This window comes from Pimephales promelas, chromosome 23 (genome assembly GCF_988280905.1).
Source record: "Pimephales promelas chromosome 23, fPimPro1.hap1.1, whole genome shotgun sequence".
Classification (NCBI taxonomy): Eukaryota; Metazoa; Chordata; class Actinopteri; order Cypriniformes; family Leuciscidae; genus Pimephales; species Pimephales promelas.
In genome coordinates, this window is record NC_142791.1 from 8,904,675 (window position 1) to 8,929,065 (window position 24,391).

The 24,391-nt window shown below is 39.3% G+C and overlaps 4 protein-coding genes across 7 annotated transcripts in view; 3 read left to right on the top strand and 1 right to left on the bottom strand.

Annotated features, from left to right (window-relative positions):
- Window positions 1–262: 262 nt before the first annotated feature.
- On the top strand, window positions 263–2,177 carry LOC120482972 (endonuclease domain-containing 1 protein). Its single transcript, XM_039677766.2, has 2 exons — window positions 263–620; window positions 1,080–2,177. Exons 1-2 carry the CDS (start codon window positions 330–332, stop codon window positions 1,674–1,676), a joined length of 888 nt encoding a protein of 295 aa, XP_039533700.2. The 5' UTR covers window positions 263–329; the 3' UTR covers window positions 1,677–2,177.
- Window positions 2,178–4,224: 2,047 nt separating this feature from the next.
- On the top strand, window positions 4,225–6,795 carry LOC120483042 (endonuclease domain-containing 1 protein). Its single transcript, XM_039677895.2, has 2 exons — window positions 4,225–4,592; window positions 5,286–6,795. Exons 1-2 carry the CDS (start codon window positions 4,287–4,289, stop codon window positions 5,892–5,894), a joined length of 915 nt encoding a protein of 304 aa, XP_039533829.1. The 5' UTR covers window positions 4,225–4,286; the 3' UTR covers window positions 5,895–6,795.
- Window positions 6,796–12,112: 5,317 nt separating this feature from the next.
- epob (erythropoietin b) lies at window positions 12,113–15,901 on the top strand. The gene is given in 5 exon segments (XM_089126570.1): window positions 12,113–12,125; window positions 12,599–12,660; window positions 12,662–12,681; window positions 12,683–12,698; window positions 14,426–15,901. Coding segments are annotated over 5 exon segments (276 nt in total). The 3' UTR covers window positions 14,591–15,901.
- The window catches only part of nlgn2b (neuroligin 2b), a 77,050-nt gene continuing 67,584 nt past the window's right edge, over window positions 14,926–24,391 (bottom strand). For 2 of the 4 annotated variants that reach the window (XM_089126109.1, XM_039677667.2), the window contains 5 exons: window positions 23,068–23,253; window positions 21,257–21,522; window positions 20,990–21,143; window positions 19,108–19,474; window positions 14,926–19,010 (listed from right to left, as the gene is read on the bottom strand). In XM_089126109.1, the coding sequence (XP_088982235.1) occupies window positions 18,089–19,010; window positions 19,108–19,474; window positions 20,990–21,143; window positions 21,257–21,522; window positions 23,068–23,253 (1,895 nt within the window). In that variant the 3' untranslated portion in view covers window positions 14,926–18,088. Of the gene's footprint in view, window positions 19,011–19,107; window positions 19,475–20,989; window positions 21,144–21,256; window positions 21,535–23,067; window positions 23,254–24,391 lie in introns of all 4 variants that reach the window. The other 2 variants (XM_089126108.1, XM_039677666.2) reach the window with 1 other exon arrangement.

Below are 24,391 nucleotides of genomic sequence, written 5' to 3' on the forward strand. Positions count from 1 at the left end.
TACTGTTAATTATTAGCTATACTATATTAATTTAGCCTATTGATTAATAAAAAGCTTTATGACTTTTAATTGGACTATCTTAAGAGACGATTACATTTAAATTTAAAGCCATCTTTATTTATGAAATCTTTATTTTTGTAGAAATTCTGCTGCGTAAATATAGCTATTTCAGTTAACGCTGTCCTGTATGAGCAACTGCATGAGTGGGGCGTCAGGTGAGTGGCGTGCAGTTATTTGACTATCATTGCAGTATGAAAAATGGGCACACTTTCTAAGGAGCTATTCAAAGGAGATTTCCAAGGAGAGCAGCGGTGTTTCATTTCAATGTAATGGATCACCGGACAGTTTTGCAGGTGTTTCTCTACTCTCTGCTCGTGACTGTACGCTCAGAAGTGCAGAAAGATTTTTCAGAAGAATGCCGTGAATTTATGTATATGGGCACCCCCCCACGGGGTCTGGAGAACCGGTCACTTAAAAAGATCTGTCAGCGTTACAACGGTAAGCCTCGGTATGTCAGTCTGTACGACGTAGTGGATCACATCCCGGTGTATTCTGCCTACACATTCAAACGCTCCGACGGCATCAAGAAGGTTGACGTTCCTTGGATGTTCGAGCCTCAGGTAATAAACAGTTTGGTGAAGTTAAACTTTGTTAAAGTTTTAAATAATCATTGGCATCAATAGCTATTAAGTATTGGTGCATAAAAAGGCACAATTCTCTTCAATACGCAGCTGAGGAAAAACACACACAAACCAGCTTAAACTGGTTATTCTAGTCTTATCTGTTCTCCCAGCCTGGTTTTAGATTAGCTTTGGACACTATTATGATGGTCAGACTGCCGAACAACCTTCTTAGACAAGGTGTGAGACAAATGTTAACCAGCTAAACCTAGCAACCATCTTAGCCAAGGTGTAAGACCAATGTAAACCAGCTAAAACTAGCAACCATGGGCTGGTTTAAGCTGTTTGTAGTAGATAAGTTGCTGGTCTAAGATGGTCTCCCAGCATGACTATGAAAAGTGTCAAACAATCTTATTCTGCTGTAATTTATTTTCTACATGTGTATTTACTTGTAAACAGCTCTCCACAACATCAGACTCTGGTGAGATGCAGCCATTCCCTCCAAATGTCCACGGCAGTTTTTCAGACGCCCAGGCCGTCTTGGAAGACTACTCAAACACTGTCGATTTCGAGCGAGGTCATTTGAACCCAGATGAGCACCAGGCTCACCCCGATGACAAGGCGGCCACATACACCCTCACCAATGTGGTCCCGCAGGTCCGCGAGTTCAACATTGGCCACTGGAAACACCACGAGCACATCATCCGCCGCCGACTCAACAACTACTGCCGCGGTACGGCATACATAGTCACTGGGGTCACCACATCTGGAAGGATGATCCGTAGACACAACATCGACCGAGTGGCAGTCCCCACCTACCTGTGGTCGGCATACTGCTGCATTGACTACGATCACAACGCCCCGTTTGATGAGCGATCCAAATTCCCGGCCTTCGCCTCCCAAGGCCTCAACGAGAAAGTCGGAACGGAGGTCGTAGAGATGTCCGTGCAGCAACTGGAAGATTTTTTGAAGAGGAACACCTTTGTGGACAAGAAGTTTCAGATTTTCTTTGAGAATTGTGAGTCTAACAATGTCATAATGACTGGCAAGACTTAGGTGTCTTTAAGTTACTTGTCTATCCAGTTGATCCCTAAATTCATAAACACATTTTCGTATCTTTCAGCTGTTAGAGTTGTGTTCTGTAGAATGAATAATCTTCCTTACACTCTTAAATTTCCGAACAGAATTAATTAGAATAAGGGTTTTACAACCTGATGGCACGGTTTCCACAGAAAACATTCTTAGTTCTTTAGAAAACCATTGACGCATCTACAGTACTAACGATTATTGTTGGTTTAACTTTAAATCAAGTTACCTGGTTGCCTTAAAATTTGGAGTTCATCGAATTGTTTTATTTGAGTTAATACCATGAAGTAGATCAGTTCAATAAAAAGAAACTAGAAATAATATGTCATCTGAACCACATTAATTATCTAAGTTGATTTGACAAAAGATAAAAAGTTGTGATAACAAATTATGAAAATAATATTCGTGTTCAAAAGTTTGGGGTCAGTAAGATTTTTGAATGAATTATATATGAAGAGTTCAGATGCAAAAGCCTCTAAATGCCATTTGAAATTTTCTTCTTTAATGATGATTTTTTTATCAAACTTGTATATTTAAGTTCAGTAATTTCACTTAAATGGCAATGATAATTACCTATTAATTGTTATTTAAGTGAAATTAATTAAATAAAATATACAAGTTTGATAAAAATCGTCATTAAAGAAGAAAATTTCAAATGGCATTTAGAGGCTTTTGCATCTGAACTCTTCATATATTACATTAATAATGCAGTAAAACAGAGTAATTTGTGAAATTTTCATATAATTGAAAATAACTGTTTTCTATTTTAATTTACTTTTAATTCATGTAATTTTTACCACCCAAAGCTGAATTTTCATCATCATTGGTCCCAGTCTTCTGTGTCCTAAAATATATATTCAATATATTATTGTAATAATAATAATATGCTGATTTGTTGCACAATAAATATTTATTATTATTATCAATGTTTAAAACAGTTGCTCAGTGTTTGGCACTTCTAGCATACGTCCTCACAAACTGTCCACTTGACCCCAAACTTTTGGACCGTAGTGTATGTGCTTTAAATAACCCAGATATTATTGGATTGGATTTAACACTTTACTTTTCATCCTTTTTTGTTGTTTGTTTGTTGGGTAAAGTCTTTATTCATTTCTTTTAGTCTTGAGAATGATTTAAGTTTCAGAAATATTTGAAATCTACAAATGAAGAATATTTATCCATGAGAGGACAGAACACATAGATAAACTGAGACAGGTATAATGACTGTAATCATCTGGAGCCTCAGAAGTTTTATCAGGTCTATTAACTTCTTTATGAAACTGCAACAACTAATCTATTCTCACTTGGTAATCATGTTTCTGACAATAATTTATCTGAACACTGTAACTCTTCTGAAATAAAAATTGACCACTTAATCTTCTCTCTGTGCTTGTTGTCTGTCAATAGCCAATATGAAAAACATAAAAGGCAGGTGTTCTGGATTCATATTTTCAAAATCAAACAAATAAACCTGATATCAAACTCATATTGCTTGATCAATATAATATGTACACTGTCTACTGATTCTAAAAAAATCTAAGTAAAAATTGCTTTTGTGTGTGCATGCAAGATAAACAATGGTATGAATATGAGATAACTCGTGAAATATCAGATAAACAAATAAAAAGAAGGTGAACAGAGCCCCATTTCTTCCTAATCCCTTGTTCACACAAGGATACAGACAGGTTTATCACCTCTTCACACTCCACTGAGGACTGTTTGTTCTCTCTGTTTGTCCTGATTCACATGTTCTAGACAGCCAAGTCACCCATAAAGACGAAAGAGAACCTGCATATACATTGTTCTGGGAATATGTGATATGGTTTTTTGCACAGTATTTGCCTGAACAATCATGTCTATCCCTCCGTTTAATGATTAATCCTTCCAAAGAAAGCTGCAGGTAAAAAAAAGAAAGAAAGAAAAACGAGGATGGCTATTACTTATTTGATTACAAATTTATATATATATATGTGTGTATATAAACACACATATATATATATTCAAACAAGTATGGAGTATATAGAGTTGATATATATACATTATATAGTTGTTATATACTGTATATATATACATATATATATATATATATATATATATATATGGCGTTTGAGCAGTAATGTCATTATGAGTAAATTAAACACCTCTGATTGGCCAATGTGTTCAAGAAATCAACAGACATGTCTGCGATTGGCTACACTAAAAACTATTGGAATAGAAAACATTTGACGCTCTTTGCTTATGTCTCAGTTCTTAAATCTTTTGTGTTCATACAAATATTTACACGTTAAGAAATTTGCTGGAGAAAAAGCAGTTGAAATTGAGGGGATCTAAAATAGCAACATGAAAAAGTGTCAAAATGTTACAGTGTTGTATCCTAGATCAATGTAACTATACATCTGTACGTCTTCACAAAGAGGCGTGAAGCTGTTTCGCTTTTCACATTTAGGCAAAGTCTCACTAGTTCTGTTTTGCTTATCTAGTCAGAGGTATTCAAAGGAACCAGCTTCGACTTTCTCTCACTTGCTCATTCTAATCAAAGAAACACTCGCGTACGACCGTCAGTGAGCTCCTTTGACTAAAATGCATCCTTCGATCATCCTTCTGGCCCTTGTCATCACAATGTGGCTCTCCGAACACCGGGGAACTGCAACCGTGGTTGAAGACTTCAACCATGTTGAGAGATGCAAGGACTCGCTGTATATGGGCACCCCACCGCGAGGCTTCAGAGCTGTCAGGCTCAAGAAGATCTGCCAGCGCTATGCTGACAAACCCAGATTCGTGACCCTTTACGACCCCCAAAACCGCATCCCAGTTTACTCTGCGTACTCCTTCAAGAAAACAGAGGGTGATCGGCGTGTGGACTACCCCTGGATGTATGAGCCTCAGGTATGAATCACTCTCAGGAAAAAAGGTACACAAAGAGGTCACTGGGGCAGCAGCACCCTTTCAAAGCCTACTAATGTACAAAAATATTGTTGGTTTAACTTAAAAAATGAAGTAACCTGGTTGCCTTAAATTTTTTAAGTTCATTGAAATGGAAAAATTGAGTTAATACAATGAAGGAGAATGATTTAATCATCAGAAATTCAAAATATTATGTTATCTGAACTACATAAATTTTTTAAGTTGATTTGACAAAAGAAAGAATGTTGTGATTACAAATAATGAAAATATATATTTTACAGTGTTGATATAAAATGTAATTATGTAAACTATTGACTTACATATTATAATCGGACTTACTAGGTTACCTGAACCACCTTATTACTGAAAGTACACTGTATACAATAAAGTGCAACTATATAACTAAGTATTTAAATTTTGGAATTCGATTACATAATCTTGGTTACATATAATCAGTTACCCATCATGTACCATTTAGGTAGGCCTACACTTTAGTATAGGCTACCAATATGTATCTTTAAAGTGCACATGGTACATAAAGGTACCCCATTAAAAACCTTTAAGTAAATGGTACCAACCCAGTGAAACCTTTTGTATGCCTATACATTTTTTTTAAGAGTTTGAGGAATGGCTTTCTTTGTTATGATTTAATGAAGTGGTGACCTACTTTCCCAGCTTGCAGAGCTTGATGGGAATGGGAACATGTTGCCGTTCCCCACCGGATACTTACACATGAAGTTTGAGGACAGCCAGGCGGTTTTGGATGACTACTCCGACGTGGTGCAGTACGAGCGAGGCCATCTGAATCCAGACCAGCACCAGTCAGACCCACAGGACCGAGCGGCTACCTACACACTCACCAACGTCGTGCCAGAAATCCGCGAGTTCAACATCGGTCCGTGGCGCCAATACGAAGAGCGCATCCGCGTGCGCCTCAACAACTTCTGCCGGGGCACAGCCTTCATCGTAACTGGGGTTACCACTACCGGAAACATGATCCGACGCAACAACCAGGATCGTGTTGCCATCCCCGAAGATGTGTGGTCTGCCTACTGCTGCACCGATTACGACCGGAACGCGCCACACGTCGTGCGCGTCCGCTTCCCAACCCAAGCGGCCCTCGCCAAGAATGCAAAGGAGGGGAACACAGTCCAAGAGCTCTCAGTGCAGGATCTGGAGAATTACCTGATAAACAGAATGGATGTAGACAAGAACTTCCAGCTGTTCTATGATAACTGCATCTCACCTTCACCTCTTCCTCCATACCTTCATCATATCAACTGAATCGACTTGCCTTCAGCTTATAGCTTATAGCTTTGGTTGTGGTTTCGTTTTTTTATTTTTTATTTTAAATTTTTTTTTTTTTTTTTTTTTTGCTTTCTTCTTTCCTGTAGCTTCACCAACACTGTTTAATTCATATAGGCTACTTCAAAAGTTTGGGGTCAGTAAGATTTAAAAAAAAATAATACATATTTTTATTCAGTAAGGATGCGTTAAATTGGTCAAAAGTGTCAGTAAATAAATACATTTATAATGATATTCAAATAAATGTTGTTCTTTTGAACTTTCATATTCATTTATTAATTTATGGAAAAAAGATGAAGGCCTATCTGAAGGGACTGATTTCTGAAGGATCACGTGACACTGAAAACTGGAGTAATGGTGTTGAAAATGTAGCATTGCAGAAATAAAATATATTTTAAAATATATTCAAATAGAAAACTTTTAAACTGTTTTGTTGAATAGCATGATTTCAACAAAACAGCATGAACTACTTTTTTCTAAAACATAAACAAAAACTTACCAGCCCCTAACTTTTAAACATTAGTGTATATGCCAAAACATATTTTTAATTAATTATTCATACTTATGGGAAATCAAGGAAAACAATGATTGTGTGTGTAACTTTTTTCCTCTGCTTACAACTATTTTATTGCTTTTATCTTAACATTAATCATTATATATGCACAGAGTAATCGTGACAAAGTGCCTCAGTTTGCATATAAATGCTACGTTATTCACTGACACCACCTTAAGTTCTAGTTTGTGTTTTTTAAGTATGCACATATGGTATATCTTTATAAAGATGGTGTCTAAAAAACCCTGACATGTCACATTTTCCCATCCTTGTTGATTCAATATAACATGACTGATACAAAACAATAAAAACCTAAGGACAATTCTAGTCGAATTTCATCATTACACCCACTTGATCACAATTTGATATAATTAATATCAGGAATAAATTTCTGTAACAGATGCTGTATCAAATCAATATAACATTGTGAGAATGAGTTATGAAGAGAATTAATTATCATTATGATCTCTTAAAATCAGATGAATCTCCCTTTCATCAATGTTCAGTTGATCGGTTTATAAAAAACATTTCGTCAGTTCTAGACAGTCCAAATTTTCATTCATCATTCTAAGGATGAAAAGGATAAAAATGTCATGGTAAAAGATGTGAAGAGTAGATGAATCTGGAAGTTACTTGTTAGCCTGTGCACATTTGCAGTGACAGTGGTTTATAAAGGCCTTGAAAACAAGAAATGGTCATACAAGAAGTAGAACATCTGCCCACATCTTGCTGTTATTCTGTATGACCTAATTCCACGGTGATATATTCTGCCTGAATACCTATGATCCAGTTATATTTTCCCTTTAAAATAGCACAAACGGCTTCCAACACTAAGGAAATACAGCCTTTATGAAAGTCCACAATAATTCCCACGTCACATAGGACAAGTCTTTAATGATTGACCACTGTAAAGGTAGTACTATATTGAGATTAGCAAATTTGTATGATATTCCTTTCATTTCTTAAGGCTGTAATCTAATCTCAGAGAGACACAAATGAGGATGGATATGCAAATGAAGCTCACCAGGCTGAATAAACCAACTCTCTCTCTCTCTCTCTCTCTCTCTCTCTCTCTCTCTCTCTCTCTCTCTCTCTCTCTCTCTCTCTCTCTCTCACATATTCTCCTTTATATTCCTTTATGTAAATTGTCTTTGGTTAATATTATTACTGTCGTCGTAATTTTGTGTCTATAGTGCCATGGTGAATGAACTCTGATGCAAAAATATGATTTTTTTTTCTTTCTTGCTGGTTTCTGTGCAAGTTGGAAGTACTAGTCTGTTCCGAAAGACTTTGGCCCTATGTATATGATCAAAGACCCCTGATCCCAGATCAGGAAAACACACAGATGATGAATCAGGTGCCTTCTATCTCACTATTACAGAGCCTCAGGCCAGCGACTTTAACACGTCCCTCAGTCTAAAATCACCATAGGGTCCAAATATACAACATTGTTGTATATTTCCGCAATAAGGTGCTCAGAAGGCACTAGTGCTAAGGAAGACCCTAGGGCCCGGCCCATAATCCATGCTTGAGTAGTGCAACCTATTTCTACAGCTGTGACCAAACCTGGACCAAACGGTGCATGGCTGGCTGTAGTTTAGTAATTGTACACTAGATGGTGCTGCTGTCAAAATAAAAACACCGTAATCCTGACATTTTTCTAGTTAGAAGAAACATTTTTGAATAAATCTTGGATAATATTAATTAAATGTTGTTGTTTTTTTTCGAAAACGTAAATCATCAAATAATCGTATAAATGAGCTGGTGTAAGCAGGTCTGCTGTTTTTTCTCCCCTCAATAAGGCCTAGGCCTATTCATTTATACAGTCACCAAATATAGACTGTATAAATGAATAAATGAATGACTGTATAAATGAATGTTAAATGTAAATGTTCCTAAAAGCACAAAAATAAGTGCTTCTAGGAACCACCTCAAACGTGAGCCTTCCAAGGACAGTACACAGAGCATTGTGCAACACGGTGACTGCCAGAAGCGCAGACAGAATGCGCGCAGGAATAGGCCTACTATCAGGACGCACGAGGAGGAATATGCGAGGAACACGGTCGTGCACGAGATCAGGCTAGTCTGCAGACTGTGCAAAAAAAGATCATACTAAGTTAGTTTTGAGGCATGTAAGATTTTAAATTATAGAAATGAATGAATAGGCATACTATTATTCAGCAAGGACGCAATAAACTGATCAAGAGTGACAGCAAGGACAAGGATTTCTATTTCACAAAAATGCTGTTCTTTTGACTTTCCTATTTAATAAAGAATCCTGAAAAAAAAAATGTATGGCCACCATTTCCACAAAAATATTAACTGTTTTCCAAATTGATAATAAAATAACAAAACACTACCAATCGATTTGTTCTAGGCCTACTTGAAGTAGCTGCGCGGACCGATTGGTGTGACATCACTCGCTCTCGTGGTACTTTGATCTCTTCCTTTGGCATCATATAATTCATTTCATCGAAATACTACGCACATGGCACCCTCTAGCGTCAATATAACACGCAGAACCCAAGGTGTCATACAGGTGACAGGCATCCTTTAGCGTCAATATGAGACGCAGACCCTACCCCAGACCTAAACCGAACCCATTACAGTGCATGTTAAATTGACGCTAAAACAACAAACAACCGGAAGGAAGTGATTCAATTAATTAATCTTTTAGTAGGTCTATACCACTTTAAATATTCAAGTCTCTTGAACAAATTAAAGGGTTAGTTCACCCAAAAAGGAAAATGATCCCATAATTTACTCACCCTCAAGCCATCTTTTAATGCCACTTAAATGCCACAACCTACCTGGGCATTGTTTCTGACCATGTCCATCCCTTTATTGGCACAATGTACCCATCCACTGATGGCTACTTCCAGCAGGATAATGCGCCATGTCACAAAGCTCAAACCATTTTAAATTGGTTTCTTGAACATGACAATGAGTTCCCTGTACTAAATTGGCCCTCACTGTCACCAGATCTCAACCCAGAGCATATTTGGGATGTGGTGGAATGGGAGCTTTGTGCCCTGGATGTGCATCCCACAAATCTCCATCAACTGCAAGATGCTATCCTATCAATAGGGGCCAGCATTTCTAAAGAATGCTTTCAGCACCTTGTTGAATCAATGCCACGAAGACTTAAGGCAGTTCTGAAGGTGAAAGGGGGACAAACACAGTATTAGTATGGTTTTACTAATAATCCTTTAGGTAAGTGTATATATGGAGATGATTAGGAGGCCATGATGGACAGAGGCCAAGGGGCAAATTTGGTTAGGATGCCTGAAGGATCTCTAAAAATCATGGGATTTTTAATGACCACAGAGAGTCAGGACCTCGGTTTAAAGTCTCATCAGAAGGATGGTGCTCTTTGACAGTATAATGTCCCCGTCACTACACTGGGGTGTTAGGACCCACACAGACCACAGGGTGAGCACCCCCTACTGGCATCACTAACACCTCTTCCAGCAGCAACAGGAGGTCTCCCATCCGGGTTCTTACCAGCCCCAGCCCTGCTTAGCTTCAGTGGGCACCCAGTCTTGGGCTACAGGGTGATATGGCTGCTCGATATTATTTAAAATAACTGCAACTAGAATGGCTTGATTTTTGGGTGAACTAACCCTTTAAATCCCATCAACACCACGCTGGACTGCCTTCCCCATGCACTTATAATGCTTTAAGAGTAGCTGTGTCATGCTCTTTTGAGTGGCGACCCCAGTATGAACAGTGTCAGTGACACAATGATGAATCAAATGAAGAAGAATACTAATCAGAGGTATCTAATGAATCCTGGGAAACGTGGTGTTTGAGCTCAAATGTGTAAAGAAATTTTATATGATTATATGAATGAGCGACATGTTTTAGACATAACTGCTGTGCATTCTAAGGTGTTCGATTTAGGCTACAGTCTCTCAGGGGGGGATGGGTTCGAATCGCATTAAATATTCTGCTTGTGAATACCAGTTCCAAATAAAGAATTAATTTCCAGAGTAGCCACAATGAATTTGCTTTGAATATGGGTCCATTTTTCATCTAGTCTAGTTGGTTTGGTCACTGTCTCCCTTGTCTGTTAAGGTCTGGTGTCGGTTTTGATAGTATTTGTGTGGATGGGTTTAAACCAGGTCTCGCCCCTCCGACCCATCTGCGACCTGAGGGTTCTGGACCATTTTGTTTGAGAAGATTGAAATTCTGAAGTCATCATTGTGAAGTTTCTCTAGTGATTCACACAGAATGTCATGTTATTTTGAGAAACATCACTTCATCTTTCTCTTGTTCTCTCAGCAAGGGTGCAGAGGTTGCTGTGGAGTGATGAAATTCCACTTTGTTCCTCAGTGGTGAGTTGACTTCGCTGTTTGGGAATTTATAGATGTGAGTCATAATGTCTGTTTAAAATGATTAAATACAGGAGCATTATTATATTATAATCTAGTTTTGGTGTATTTTAAAGACTTTTAAAGGGGTCATGAATTGAGAATTCCAATTTTCCTTGATCTTTTGACAATTAAGAGTTTGTTACTGTAAAAATACCGTGTATGTTTCAAATCTCAAAACTTCCAAAAACTGCTTTTATTGAAACCAAGGCCAGAAAACAACATGATCTAAAAAGTGGAGACTTATGATGTCACAGGGCCGAAAAAGAAGAAGATCAACGCCTTGATCGACAAACGATTGATACCATTATATTACCTTTCAAATGATCTTAATACAAGGAAAGTTTTCTGAATGAGTGCATTTTTTGTTTGTTTTCGGTACATTTCACTGTGGATTATTTATTTAAAGGATAGTTCACTTTGAAATTAATTTTTGATATGTTTTAGCTTACCTCAAGGGCATCCAAGATGTAGGTGTCTTTGTTTCCACAGTATTTTCAATTTTGATATTTTTAGGTCAAACCGTTCTTGTCTGTTAGTCATATAATGGAGGTCTACCTCAAAGAGCATGCACAGAAAAGTCTAAATTAAACATGATTTAATGACTCGTAAATGTATAGCCTACACATTGATGGCCTAAGACCCGAAACGAGCGGATTGTGTGAGAAAACTAACAGTATTTTTATCGTTTCTACCTCGAAATCACAGTCACGTCCGAGTACTCTGAGGGCGGGGGCGCTTCTGTCTGCGCAAGCGCCGGAAAACATCGGGACTGGAGTGATCTCTCGTGCGCGTACGTCACTCATTGTTTACACAAAGATTTTAGAAGTGTTACCCTTCACTGTGAAGATCTAAACATATTTAGATATACAGGAAAGTGCAATGGAAGGCGATTTCGATATATCAACAGACAACGTTGATTTTTTTTCGCAACCGCGCAAGAGATCACTTCTGGCGCTTTCCGGCGCTTGCGCAGTCCGTGTCTTTCTTGTCTTAGGCCATTAATGTGTACTTACATTTACGAGTGTACTTTAATTTAGACTTCTCTGTGCATGTTTTTTGAGGTGGACCCCATATACCTCCATTATATGACTGACAGACAAGAACGGTTTGACCTAAAAATATCAAAATTGAAAATACTGTGGAAACAAAGACACCTACATCTTGGATGCCCTTGAGGTAAGCTAAAACATATCAAAAATTAAATTTCAAAGTCCCTTTAAATCAGTCGCAATTTTGGACGCAGCTGCTTGCAAACAGACTTTTACGTTATGGATCTGGCAAGTAACCATTCCAATGCCTGATCTGTGATCAGTGATTTCTGATGTGTAATCAAGTTCAGACAGAAAGTCGTTCTCTCAAAATCATTCAATACTGTTCATGCATGACTAAACGATCAACATGTCATTGTTTCTCTTAGATGAAAATAATCTTATTTAAATTGTGACGGTCTCCAAATGCCCAGGCTGTCAATCATAGAGCGCGAGTTTATCTGGACACTTGCCAAAACTTGTAATGAAATCAATGACTCTGTTACACTCCACAACGAAGCTCTCACTGGATTTACAGCGTATTTGCATTGTTATTTGGTGAAAGCATTCGTGAGAGTGCAGAAACTGTGTTGCAATAATGAGATCTCCACAGCAAGTGTATTATGTGAAAGCATTTTTACAAAGCAGTATGAAAGCATTTCAAATCATTGATGTGTCCAGATTCAAGGCATGGAGGAGGTCCAGACTGGAATGTCTGAGTCCTAGCGAAGAAAACAATGAGCAACTCTTCTCTGGCCAGCACTCTGGATAACAACACCAGTAACATACCACAGCCTCGGCCAGATCCTGCAGTCTTGATTTACAGGTATAGTAAGAGTGTCAGTGTGAAGTCTTGTTTCTTCTTGACGATTCTGACATTAACATCTTGCATGAGCCTCTTAGCTAATTTGGCATTCTAGGAAATTGTGCAAACATGCAGTCTGCCCTATAATTCTCTCTCTTATGTTGGCTGCAGTCAAAGCGCCAGCATCATTCTGGGAAGTGCGTTTTGTTTCCCCAAAGCTTGATAGTTCTGTGACTTTTGTGAAGGCAAAAATGATTTCAAGAAAAGCTCAGCGCTAGACAAGAATTTTAGACATGCTGATAGACATGCTGATTTGCTTCTCAAGAAAGCAACGTTGCTTCAATGTTGAAAACAGCTTTGAATAATATTTGTTCTGGAAACTATGTTTTCTGAAACATTTGTTCTGGATTTTTTTTTTTTTCAGGATTAACTTTAGTGTCAATTTAATGCACCCTATTTAAATTATTTTAATCATACTTACCCCAAACTTTTAATTGGTTTTAACACTGATACTAAGAGATGTTTCTTTACCACAAAATCAGCTGAAAATTCAGCTTTGACATCACAGGAGTAAATTACATTTTTGCTGTGTGTGTTTGTGTGTACAGTTGTAATCAAAATTATTCAACCCTGAATAGAATCCCACAACAGCACAAATCAGCAAAAAAGGTGTTGTCTCAAGCACACCTGATGCAAATAATCAAGGGCTTCATTAGTTGCACCAGGTGTGCTTGAGCTAGAACACATGAAATATCTGAACTGGCTAGGCTTGTTGAGTGTCACGTTTGACTGCATGATAGAAATAGGCCAAGTCAAAAGAAGTTAAAGGGGCAATGTGTAGGAATTTCTTCCATCTAGCGGTGAAAATGCATTTTGCATTCAAACGAATTGTGCTCTCCAGCGCCTCGCTTTTTCAAATGTGTGTTGCATCTACGGTAGCCATTATGTACCAAAAAAGCTATGACAGGATGTCTTCTAAGGCCCTGTTTACACGAGAAAGCTCGCGGGTGAAAACGTAAAAATATTTTATCGGATGTGCCTTTCGTTTACGTGGTGACGGCAGTTTTGAGGCTCAAAAACGCAAAAAAGTGAAACCACCCTCCAGAATGGAAATCTTAAAAACGCTCCACCGCCGCGTTCCTGTGTAAACGGTAAAAATGCAAAAGTCTGCTTGACGGTGAAAGTTGTACGCAGGCGCATGGACTTGGTGTTGTTGTAGTATGCACACCTTGCCGCCTGAAGTGCATACTACATTGAATTTCACACACTTTTGCGTCTCCGTTTGCACGCGAATTTCCCACACAAAACGCTCGTCTAAACGCAGAATAAAAAAAGATGACGCAACGCCACTTTTGCGTTTTCTCTTCAGAATCGTTTCCGTGTAAACATAGCCTAATAGCACTAATAGCCTAATAGTTTGTTATTTCAAACACCATAGTGAACCACGGCCCCAATATATGATTCATTGCTGTCTGTAACAATGCATAAATATACAGTATATCAATTATCATCAGTGAACCATTCCCAGGGTGCTAAAATATAATGAATCATGCTTAATATATAATACAATACATGAAATGGGAAGGGTAACTAGCTTAGTAGCCAAAGCCATTACCAGTAGTTGATTTTCACACCAGAAAACTGTCTTGGTTTGATTTACGTGTTAATCAGATTTTAGAGCAATCTATCCATTTCATAAATTTTTGAGATGATCAATTTTCTCTAATTAGTCGGTTCTGTTTCCGCAGCAGGCCAGGTCCACAGTTCTTCCAGATGATTCAGCTCCTGCCAGCTCACAGATGCAGGAGGTCTCCTCTATCCCAGAACTTCTGCAGGTGCAGAGCAGCTTCCTGCGAGGCAAAGTCAGACTCCTGCTTTCAGCTGCACCAGCCTGCCAGCGGCAAAACAGCTGATTCGACGAACTGTTTACAACGGCCACGCATACACACAAACCTGCTTGAAACAAAAACGCTTGATTGTGACTCCTTCCTCAATCTTAAAGAGCTTATACTATCTGGGTGTTGCTCTTCAAATGCTCTATTGCAATTATAAGCCTGCAGTCATCTAAAGTATGCATCACGTGCAGAGTGAAGAAAAAACCATGGCGTATTCAACAAGGCGATCGTGGCAGAAGAACCTGCGGGGGAACATATCAGAGCCCACAAGTGGACCCGTCGCTGACTCAAAGGCTCATAGCGGTTTGGGGAATTAGGACAACAACATGCAAAGAAGGAGACATGCCTGTCTGTATGTTTAATAGCCTTTTTAATGTTGTCCAGTTCAGATACACAACATACAGTGTGTAGTAGCCTGTATAGGAAATAGAAATATGAATTTCATTCTTTAGACAAGTTGCGGTCACACAGTCCCCTCATCAAGCCTTTTTTTTACGTTGCTGAAATTCAACAAAATGAAACTCAACAGGTGCAAGTCTTTTTTTTTCTTTTTTTTTTTTTTGGCGACCAAGCATTAATACTCAACATTTGTGTTTCTCAGTATTTTTTTCTTTAAATCCTCTATAATACATAGGCAACCCAGACAAAAAGTATCACCATGTATGTCTGGTGAGAGTGTGCTTTATATGTCTGTCAGTTGCCGGTAGAATCATCTCTCCCTTTATTTTGTAGAAAAATATGAACTGTTTAAATTCTCTACTTTGAAATATATGCAGCTCAAATTCACAACAAAGAGATAAGCCAGAACTCTGTGAAATCCCACTTTCACTCCAACAAAACTCCAATGGTTTGGGAAACATTAAATTTCTAAGAACTTACAACCAGGTAAGAGAAAACAAACACCCCACAGTGTCATTTAGTCCACTGAAGCGTAATGAAGAACACCCAGGAGAATGACTCAAACAGCAGGCCTCTCCAAAAAAAAAAAAAAAAAAACCCCAAAAAACCAAAAACGGCTGACTCTAGCGATTTGCATCCTATCGCCTTGTTCCTGGAAATAAAACGAGCTTCTCCAAATAAACGTTCTGATTTAACTCTCTCCAACAAAATATTCTGATTAGAGCCTGATCGGTTCCACCCTCCGTTTTTCAAATGAAACAGAATCAGATGCAGCCGGCGACTCTTTTGTCCGCCGCATTGTCGGGCCTTGCAGCAAATTTGACTTCCAAATGCAATTATTCTCATCAAATGCGCTCATTCTTGACTCAATACATCCTCTAATGTGGATTCGCTTCATTCCCGCTTTCCTCAACATTCATTACGATTTAATGTCTTTTGTCAAAAATATCTGTAAACCTTCAAATGAAAATCGAATAGGGTCTTCAGGAGGGATGTGATTGGATGAATGAACTTGCACCTGTTTTTACAGTGGATACGATTGGCTGTGAACCCAACAATAAACAAAATATTTACAAAGACCATGTCATCTCTTACACTTATAAAAATGTACAGTTTGCATCTTGTGTTTTTCAGAAAGTGGTCTTGTGTGTTTTTCATCCACCCATCGACAAGAAACTCCAAAAACAAGACGACGAGAGAACAAAAAATGGATGGAGATGAGATCGGTGTGCACAGTTGCTTGCGTTATGGATCATAAATGTATATTTAAGTGGTGCGAGGAGTGATGCCTCGTCCACTGTAGAGTAGTGCACCTCTTCAGGCTGCGTAACGGTAGTGCGTTCAGTTTCTGACCGTCACCGTGGCTCAAACCTGATGTACGAAGCTTCCAGAGTCAGTCTCCGGAGCTCATTTAGAGGCCACATCTGTCCTGTTTCTCACACACGCGAACGCAAACGGCCCATTTCCCATTTTCTCTCGGCCAGATCGTTCTCGGCACCCTGAAAGAGAGATTTGTAAAAATAAAATAAAAAAACCCTTTGAGAAGTGAGAGGTTGAATCAGAATCTTATGGGGACTTGTGACAGGGCATATAACAAGATGTCCGCCTGATGACAAGTGAGCTCAAACTGAGATAATCACTCAAAGGTCAGTGTCAGTGAGGGGGAAAGAATGTTCTGGACACGTCATGAGATCTCTTGGGCTCTGGATAAAAGAGAGATACGGAGAGACTCCAGCTGTGCGGGGACAGGCGCAGGTGTTGATCCCGTCGCTCTGGACGTCCAACTCAGCAGAGTCCAAGTCTTGACGCCGAAACGGAGAGAAAGAGCGACAGCGAATGTTCCTTAACTCAATGTGGCGTAATGTGGGTAACTATAGAGGACTATTCGAGCGGAGAGAGATAAAAGGGATAAAATAAGAAAGGATCGTGGATCAGATCAGTCCTTCTCTCTGAGATGAGCTTTGTGGTACGGCTTCCATAATTATAAATGAAAAAAAAAAAAAGAAGGGAACTATTTATCCTCTTTATTATCGTCAAGAATCAGTTTCATTTCCGGATACGACCATGTATCTACAGAGGGAAAAGAATCTCCAAATGAAGTGCACAAAATTTAGCTGATGTAAAAAAAAAAAGAAAAAAAAGGAAAAAAAAAAGAAACAGAGAGAGAAGACTATTGCAGAAAAAGACAACAATAAAAAGACAAACAATGAAGAGTTTTGAATCTCAAATGCAGAACAAATTCTCTTCAAGATGTCCATTTTCCTCTTAAAAAATAAATCATGCAAATTTCCCAAAGCGCAATCAAGGTATAAATTTAATTATTCTATATCTTTACTTTTTTATATATATATATATATATATATATTTGTATATATATTTGTAGTAGTTGTATCTAGTTGTTCATTTCTCCCCATAGGCAAATAACAGTGACAGTGCAAAACAAAACGCAAAAACAAACATAAAAACGAGAAAGAGACCAAAGAAAACAAAAACAAATTTGGCACTTTTTTCTCAATTCTGCAAATTCCTTGAATAAATCCAGTTCAGGCGATTCTCTCCACGTCCGTCCACAAGACTGCGTCTGATTGGACGATGATCACAGTACTTGGCACAAGAATGCTGGTAAAAATTAGATAGTAGAATCTTTTTTTTTTCATTCATAGCCTTATAAGGTTATCAATAATACATATCATACACGTATGTTTTCTTGATTTATAAAACAGTCCGACGTAGGAAAAACTGTTCTTTTTTGGGGGACTAGAAACAGCTACAGAAGAGCAAAAGACTGTCAGGGAAGAAAAAAAAGAAAAAGAAAGAGATGTAACGTGAGTAAAAAAAAGAAAGAAAAGAAAACAAGAAAAACAGGGGAGGGGATAGCTGCTGTATTGAGTGGGGAAAATGACGTTTCTCCACCCAAAACCTTCTCCGCTACTCAATCCATGAACAAGAGGAGCAGGAAGAGTAAAACAAGAAAGAACGAGAGAGAAACAGTGTGTGCTGGGAGTGGACTTAAAAAGGACAGGAGCGGTGGGACAGTATCCGTGTAGAGCACCACTCTTAGTACCGGAGGTCTGTGTTCCTATCCGTTTGGGGGGCCTGGTCCCCTCAGAGGGGTCACTATACTCGCGTGGTGGAGTGCTGGTGGGGCAGGGCGTTGTTGCTGTGCCCAGCACTTGGTGCAGGGGCAGGGGGGTAAGTGTTGAAGGCATGAAGGGGCTGCATGCCAGTGATGGTGCTGGGGATCATGGAAAGTGCGTTAGCCGTCATGAGTGGCACATCCTCGGGGGCCCGCCGTAGCGCCAGAGTGTAGTCTGGCGGGCACACGGGTGGTCTCAGGGGCTCCAGGTCGCCGAGGAGACCACGTGTTGGAAGGGGCGTGCCGTGATCGAGCTCCACCCTCTGCTGCTTCATCTGCAAGGACATTAGCTCCTCCTCCTGGCTGAGTGCCAGGTCGTTATGGGGCGGAGCCCCCACTATGCCGATACCCGGCGCCGCCCCACGCTGGGGCGAGAGACGACGATGGCGCCGTTGCAGAAGCTCGTGCCGTTTGTCACGCTTGTAGTACAAAGCAGCAAACGCCAGCACGTTGAGGAAGAGCAGCGACGCACCCACTGCTACCGTCACGCTCAGCTCCGTCGAATAGTCCCGCGTGTCACTCGGGAACGGGAAGCGTTCAGGAGGCTGTTCGGAACCTTCCATGTCCGGGTCGGGGGGGTATGTCGAAACCGTGGGATGGCGAGTAGAGCGCGTGCCTGGACTCTGGGGCGTGCCCTTCCAGCCGGGCCGGTGCGGGCCGCCAGGCGGCAGTCGTGTGGTTAAGGAGGTGATGATCTCCTCATGGAGGGTGTGCAGGTGAGGTACCAGCTCAAGCCAGAAGGCAACTTTGTTGGCACGGTAATTGTCCCGGATGCGAGGCTTCAACCCGATGTGGAGGTACTGCTTGTCTTTAGAGCTGAACTTGGTCCAGATAACTTCTTCAAAGCGATTGGGCTTGGTATGGATGAACTTGGTATCCTGCGGCACTGGAATGTTCGGATCTCTGGTAAAAAAAAAAAATGTTGAAAGAAAGTCAGGACAGGAGAAGAAAATGGCAATTGTATTCTGGTCTCATTGAATGAACAAATTCGAACTCTCACCCCGTCTTGGCGAAGTTGGTCCAGTACGTCATCACTACAGCGCTGAGCATGACATCGTTCTTGGAAAAGTTGCAGGGAAATAGGTCTGTGGCGCCTACCATGGGAACACCGAACACATAGGGGATCTCATCACCATGTGCCGCGTCTGCCCACTCAGGTCGCGCCTCCGTCTGGCAGTGGTGGTGGAAGGTATAAAAATAAACGGGAGACTGGAACTCAGCGTGCAGCTTAGCTGTGGCCACTGCTGGCGCCACCCACTGGTGATCGGTGAAAAGTGCAAGTAGAGTTTTCCGCCGCATGTCACCGTTGTCACGGTCGGCCCAATCTGTGTACATGAACTTTATAGTCTCCCGCAATATGTCTTTACCTATGAAGGGACAGAGAGAGACCGAGAGAGAAAAAGATGGATGTTGGATGATGAGACAGAGTTGGTTGCCACACAAAGCAGGGCACCTTGACCCAATATAGGAGACAATGAGACAGAAAGACCCAAGGTGACGGGTAAAATTAGACTGATTACCTTGAACAACCGCTAAAAGAATGTGTAGTGTCATTTGATGTGTACTCAATGGACATTTATCAAAGATTTTTTTAATCCTGTAGAATCTTCTTTGGAGCACATAGCAAATATTTTGACTGAAATAACTTTTAATAGGAACTCAATTCAGTGCCTGATTAAAAATCCTATAAACTCATTTTATTAACATACTTTTTGTTGAATATGTAAATATGCCAAATAATGTATTTTAAATTACAACAGAAGCAATAAATGGTCCTGCAAGTTTAGCATACGACTAATAGAAAGATACCTTTCAGTGCTGGGTGGGTAGTAACTTATTATATGCTTATGTAATCAGATTCCAAAAAAATAAATACAATTAGATTTCATTTTATTTTATCAGACTAGTTATTTTTTTATTGATTACATTACAAAATGGCAGTAAATTATTCACAATTCATTGATTCTCCCTAATTATTATTTTTATTTTTTAATATCTGTTAAGATTTCCTTTCTCAAAAGTATTGTGGGATCGGCCACTAATAAGATGACTATAATTACCGGTACATGGGATATTGAGGCCACCCAGTATAAACAATAAAACATTTAATCTTTTTTTAAATTATTTTTTAAGTGGTTTATGTTGATTGGTTTTATTTTTTTTATGTAACTTTAATTATTTAATTAACTAAGCTTTTCATAAATTTATGAATCTCTGCAGTTGCTTCCCAAGTTAGAGAAATGCACTTCATGTTGTCACAACATGACATGTTATATAACATATTTAATAATTTTTCTTTCATTGTATTTTTTATCAGTGTGTTACAAGATTATGCCATTTAAATCAATACTAGAAAACAACAATTTTTATTATGTAATTTGTATTCAGTAATGGACTACAATTTGTAATCTACCCAGCAAATTACATTAGTTTTAATATTTTTAACAGGCATTAGGGTCAGATGTTATCTCAGTAACTGCTCTGACAAATCCTTGAATAACTGAACTCACTGAATCCATCAGAGTGATTCAAACTAATAAGTGGTAAGTTTTCCAAGTCTTTATTAGTGGTTCATTAAAATGAACTGATTTATAAGAGTACTCAAGAATCAAATTATGCTTCGTCTCTATGTTTATTTTTGAGTGTAGCCAGCATTTGCAATGCAATAGAAATCCATATAGTTGTGCCATTACTCTCTTAAATCATCAAATTAAATATATATATATTTTTTAACATAAAGACAGATGTTTAAAATAATTCTGCATGCATCCAACTGAGTAAACAGTACAGTGTCTTTTGCAGTTGCACTGTTGATTCAGTGGCGGCAATGGCAGCACAAACACTGATCTGTTATATAGTGCAAGTGTGTCAGTGAAACTCACCATCTGGGTATCCGTATAGGTTGTCCACAAAGTTGGATATGGTGTAGTCAAAGGAAGCAGCTGAAATTCCATCCTCACCCTCACTGTCATCTACAAATTTCAGCCCTTCACCCTGGTTCACCCCCAACAGGATGTCGTAGTTCAGGAACTCCCCCTGAGGACATTGCAGAAATGTCACCCTCAGTACTCACTTTCGCTAATGAACTGTCATGATTATACTCTGGGATCACTCTAAACTCTGGGACCTTGCAGTGTCCAGAATCACACCTGCTGCATGAGGATCTCAGGGTCATCGGGCACCACGTCTCCGTCCACCACTGGTCCGAATGCGATGTGGTAACGGGCAGGTTGAATGTCCTGATCCACCAGCTCCCTGAAGCTCTTCCTTCGCAGACAGTCCACCAGATCTGCAGTGTCGCTGTAGCTGCAGCCCACCTTCTTGGCCAGGATCTTGGTGTACATCAGGGGCCGGTAGTTCACTGACCAGCTGGATATGGCGGAGCCACTCTGAGCAATGGCCCTCTGGAACAATCCTGAAACCAGGGCTAGATATAAGCAATGACTAAGAAAAGTCAGATAGCAGGCTAATGTGAGTGAGTCAATGTGGACACTGAGTGTCCCATGACCATGAGCAAGATAAAACCACTGGACATCTTTATCATCACACAAGGAAAGACAGTGGAACTTCATTTTTTGCAGTAATCAGATTGATTTCATAATGTGTCATGCATACTCAGGTCCAGATTTACAAGTGGACTTTTGGAACTGTGCTAACATGGAGGACGTTTTCTGTGGTCATGCTGGTCTTCAACGGGGTGTAACCAATAACAACATGAACCAGCTGTCAGGGGCTCATTTTAATGTGAGTTTTAAAAAGGGCAGGTTGAAACTCTGATTCACTTTAACAAAAGTGTGACGAAGTGAACTAAACAGTGTTGGAAAACGCTCTGGATGAGCATAAGGAAACCATCTTGGATTTCAGAACCCTGCTGCACCGTTATGTAAAGTGTCCCACGGTTTTCATCTGCAGATTCTGTTATTAATTATTAAAATGTTTCCCCCACCCCCCCCAGTCACACACACACACACGCACACACAACTCTTTACAAGACCCCCCAGCTCCAGTTCCCTATGAAATCAATTAAGAATCAGCTCAGCTGCAGTCCAACACTTCTGCATCACACACACATAGTTGTACATGCTGCTCATTATAAATTTGTCTCACATCTCTCCATTTCTATCACACAGCACTCATTATAAACTGGCATCAAATGCAGATGCACGTGTGATCTCGAGATAGCAGTATAAATCAGTCTCTCTCACACACACACACACTCACACCGCAAGGCAGTGCCAAAAATCAGTCTCACTTTCACACAGCCGCACAATACATCAGACTATATTAAAAAAAATACAACATAGAATAACATAGTGAAAACATACAGCATAAAAGGATTAAAGACTTTTAAAGGTTAGTTCACCCAAAAATTTAAATTTTAACTACTTACGTTTTTCTTTATTACACAAAATTCGTGGATTATTTTTAATAATGTCTTTTCCGCAAAGCAGAATTTTCTTCACATGATCCTTCAGAGACATGTGAAGGCCAAGTATGGTATCCCATACTCTGAATTTATCCTCTGCATTTATTTAACCCATCCAACTTAGTGCACACACATTAGGAGTGGTGAGTAGTGAGTACACATACTCTGAAAAGCGTTGACACACCCAGTGGGAAGCCATTTACTGCGGCGCCCAGGGAGTGATTGGGGGTTAGGCGCCTTGTTTAAGGGCACCTCGTTGTAAATGTCTATAAATGTCTTGAACGTTAAAAATGTCGATATAAAATGTGTCACTTTTGATCAATTTAATGAGTCCTTATTGAATAAAAGTATTCATTTATAAAAAAGAAAAACTTTTACTGACCGCAAACTTTTGAATGGCAGTGTATGTATGAATTGAATAAATTAATAGAGCCGGACACAAATGAGCATCCTAAAATTAGTCATTTTTGGGTGACCTTCCTTCAAATTATGGAGCTCTTTATTGATGATGATCACAGCTATGGAGGTTCAAACCTTCAGAATGATGGGACAGGATGAGAAGGTTGACGCAAGAGGCTCCGGCCCCGGAGCCAAATATGGTGATTCTCTCTGGGTCTCCTCCAAAGTGTCCGATGTTCTCATTGAGCCAACGTAGAGCCTGAATCTGGTCCAGTAGCCCATAATTCCCCTTTGCAGACTGATCTCCAGTGCTCAGAAAACCTGCGGGGAGCAAGAGAGTTAGACAAGAGAAAAGATAACAGACAGCGTGGAGCAAAATAAAAACAACATGATCAATACATGTTGAGCAAGAGCAAGCACTCTGAGCCTGAGAAGAGCAAAGTCAATTAGTAAAATGAAAGAATGAAATGAGGCAGAAGACTAAAGCTTTAATTAGACATATCAACTTCCTGTTCCTATTTGGGATGAATCATATTAATGTTTATAATAGACTTGAATTTGTCATTAATAACAATTGTACACTATGATATGCTTGTACAAAGTCCTGTACTTTCATGTTACTGTATTAACAGATGATCTATCGGAGGAGCTGGTTACTGTATTATTCAAATTATTTGAATGTCAAGAATAAGAGCTCTTTTTTTCTTATAAGATTTGAGAAGATTTCTTCTCTGTTTATCCATGCATTATGTAAAAAAAAATAGCAGGCATTGGAAAATGTATACGGCACAGTATACAGTACATTAGCGTTTTTGAAAGAACATTTTAAATGAATGATTCAATGACTGACTGAATCCTTTGGGCCACTTAGTGGACACCAACTTGGGATGTTACCTACACGAGCGGTGACTGAACAAATGAGTGAAAAAATCAGAACTTATTCAAAAGACTCAAATCACCCCATTGCAAGTTCATAAATCTATTAAATCTTTTAAAAAAAAGTCTCTTCAATTACAGTTCTATGAAAGCCTTAGCAGAACGTCAGATTTATGACACTTTCCCTCATACGATTGGACAAAAATTTTATTAAAAATTAGCATGTTTATTAATGTATTACATCAGAAAACAACTGTAGGCATTACTCAGTGTACTGCACAGTAACCAGTACATTAGTATTTTTAAAAGACTCTTTTAAGCGATTCAATGATTCAAATCATCCCACTGCTAGTTCATAAATCAATTTATAATTGCTCGAAAACATATGTGTCTAAAATTACAGCTCTATGAATGCTGCAGCAGAACATATTTTCATCTGTGATGTTCAGTACTGTGAACCTCAGGGATGCTGGGGTGGGTTTGATGCATTAACTGTTATCATCACTGGTGAGAGGAGTTTTATTATCATCTTGTCAAGTCCATCTTTATGACGCGTCTAGCCGATTAGCCAGTTTAGACATTT

Excerpts from the sequence above, each read along its gene's own strand:
- LOC120482972 (XM_039677766.2), top strand. The coding sequence starts at position 330 with ATGGATCACCGGACAGTTTTGCAGGTGTTTCTCTACTCTCTGCTCGTG. Across the intron at positions 621-1,079 it reads CTTGGATGTTCGAGCCTCAG|CTCTCCACAACATCAGACTC; the intron begins GTAATAAACAGT and ends ACTTGTAAACAG.
- LOC120483042 (XM_039677895.2), top strand. The coding sequence starts at position 4,287 with ATGCATCCTTCGATCATCCTTCTGGCCCTTGTCATCACAATGTGGCTC. Across the intron at positions 4,593-5,285 it reads CCTGGATGTATGAGCCTCAG|CTTGCAGAGCTTGATGGGAA; the intron begins GTATGAATCACT and ends CTACTTTCCCAG.